Consider the following 1,430-nt stretch of genomic DNA (forward strand, 5'->3'; position numbering starts at 1 on the left):
ACTTCTTGACAATCCAGGCAGCTTCATATTCACAGTTCACACTACAATTCAGCTGCCTTTGAAATCTCATCTCATTTGAGTAGGTGGATCTGTGAACCTTTGTGCATCTCTTGCACCACTGGTAAAATAAGATAAGGTATCCTGCCTCTCAAACAGTGACCAGCCATAATGTGGTGTCAGTGACAGTTTCAAAGTTCTCCAAATTAAATCAAAACCACATCTGTAACTGTGAAAGAATTTAATAATTCACATTTGGAATTTTACATTCTGAATGACAGGAAACATTTGATTGTTGTACTGAGTTATTCCTTTGTTAACCATGCCGTATGGTGTTTTCAATCCAGTCAACAAAAAATGAAACACGGACGTAAACTCCTGGCTTTGTTCGACCTGCACAACCCCGAGACATTACTCCTTGAAGAATATATTGGTTTCTGGAGTTTGGACATACCAAAGGGCCTCCAGTGTCACCCTAAAATAAAAGACCATCGTCAAGGAATCAAGCGATAATAATGAAACCAACTTGCTTTAAACCCATTAAGTAGCACTCATATCAGATAAATGGTTGACAGGTTTTTGAGTACTGTAACTTTGAGATCACTTGTTTTGGAATTAAATAAAAACTTAGCTTTTCACTTAAGTACTTATTTTAATTACAAATAAGTCATTTAGTAATATAGAACTTAAGCAATTCTGAAAAACAAATTATACCAAAAACCAGTTAGGATTATCAGTAAGGCTCATGTTTTGGCACTCTTGTGTGCACAGGAAGATGCATTTATTAAAACACAGGCCAATGTTCTTGACAGAGAGCAATAAAATATTCACATACTGCCACCATTTCAACTCAGCATAATCAGATGACAGCCATTCATTGGGTCATTTCGCAGTCCGACTCAATCTGCCTGTTTTGAAATTAAACAAAGCCTGGCAAATAACTGTCAATAATCATAAACTAATGCATTCTCCATGGCAATGTCTCTGCCAATTAAATTTCACTTACTAAACAATCAAAACTTTCCTCATGTATTATTAATATTTAAAGTTTGTGAGAAGATTTGTAGCTCGGGTGCTCGTGGTTGTGGTTCTGTTCACTGAGCTGGGAATTTGTGTTGCAGACGTTTCGTCCCCTGTCTAGGTGACATCCTCAGTGCTTGGGAGCCTCCTGTGAAGCGCTTCTGTGATCTTTCCTCCGGCATTTATAGTGGTTTGTCTCTGCCGCTTCCGGTTGTCAGTTCCAGCTGTCCACTGCAGTGGTCGGTATATTGGGTCCAGGTCGATGTGCTTATTGACTGAATCTGTGGATGAGTGCCATGCCTCTCGGAATTCCCTGGCTGTTCTCTGTTTGGCTTGTCCTATAATAGTAGTGTTGTCCCAGTCGAACTCATGTTGCTTGTCATCTGCGTGTGTGGCTACTAAGGATAGCTGGT

At 39.6% G+C, this 1,430-nt stretch overlaps 1 protein-coding gene across 3 annotated transcripts in view; it reads right to left on the reverse strand.

The window, feature by feature from the left end:
- Nucleotides 1-221: 221 nt before the first annotated feature.
- Nucleotides 222-1,430, reverse strand: part of LOC122552973 (plasminogen-like) — a 119,312-nt gene continuing 118,103 nt past the window's right edge. For all 3 annotated transcript variants that reach the window (XM_043696296.1, XM_043696297.1, XM_043696298.1), the window contains one exon: nt 222-472. In XM_043696296.1, the coding sequence (XP_043552231.1) occupies nt 314-472 (159 nt within the window). In that variant the 3' untranslated portion in view covers nt 222-313. The remainder of the gene's footprint in view (nt 473-1,430) is intronic.

The sequence above is a fragment of the Chiloscyllium plagiosum genome, chromosome 9 (assembly GCF_004010195.1).
Source record: "Chiloscyllium plagiosum isolate BGI_BamShark_2017 chromosome 9, ASM401019v2, whole genome shotgun sequence".
Classification (NCBI taxonomy): Eukaryota; Metazoa; Chordata; class Chondrichthyes; order Orectolobiformes; family Hemiscylliidae; genus Chiloscyllium; species Chiloscyllium plagiosum.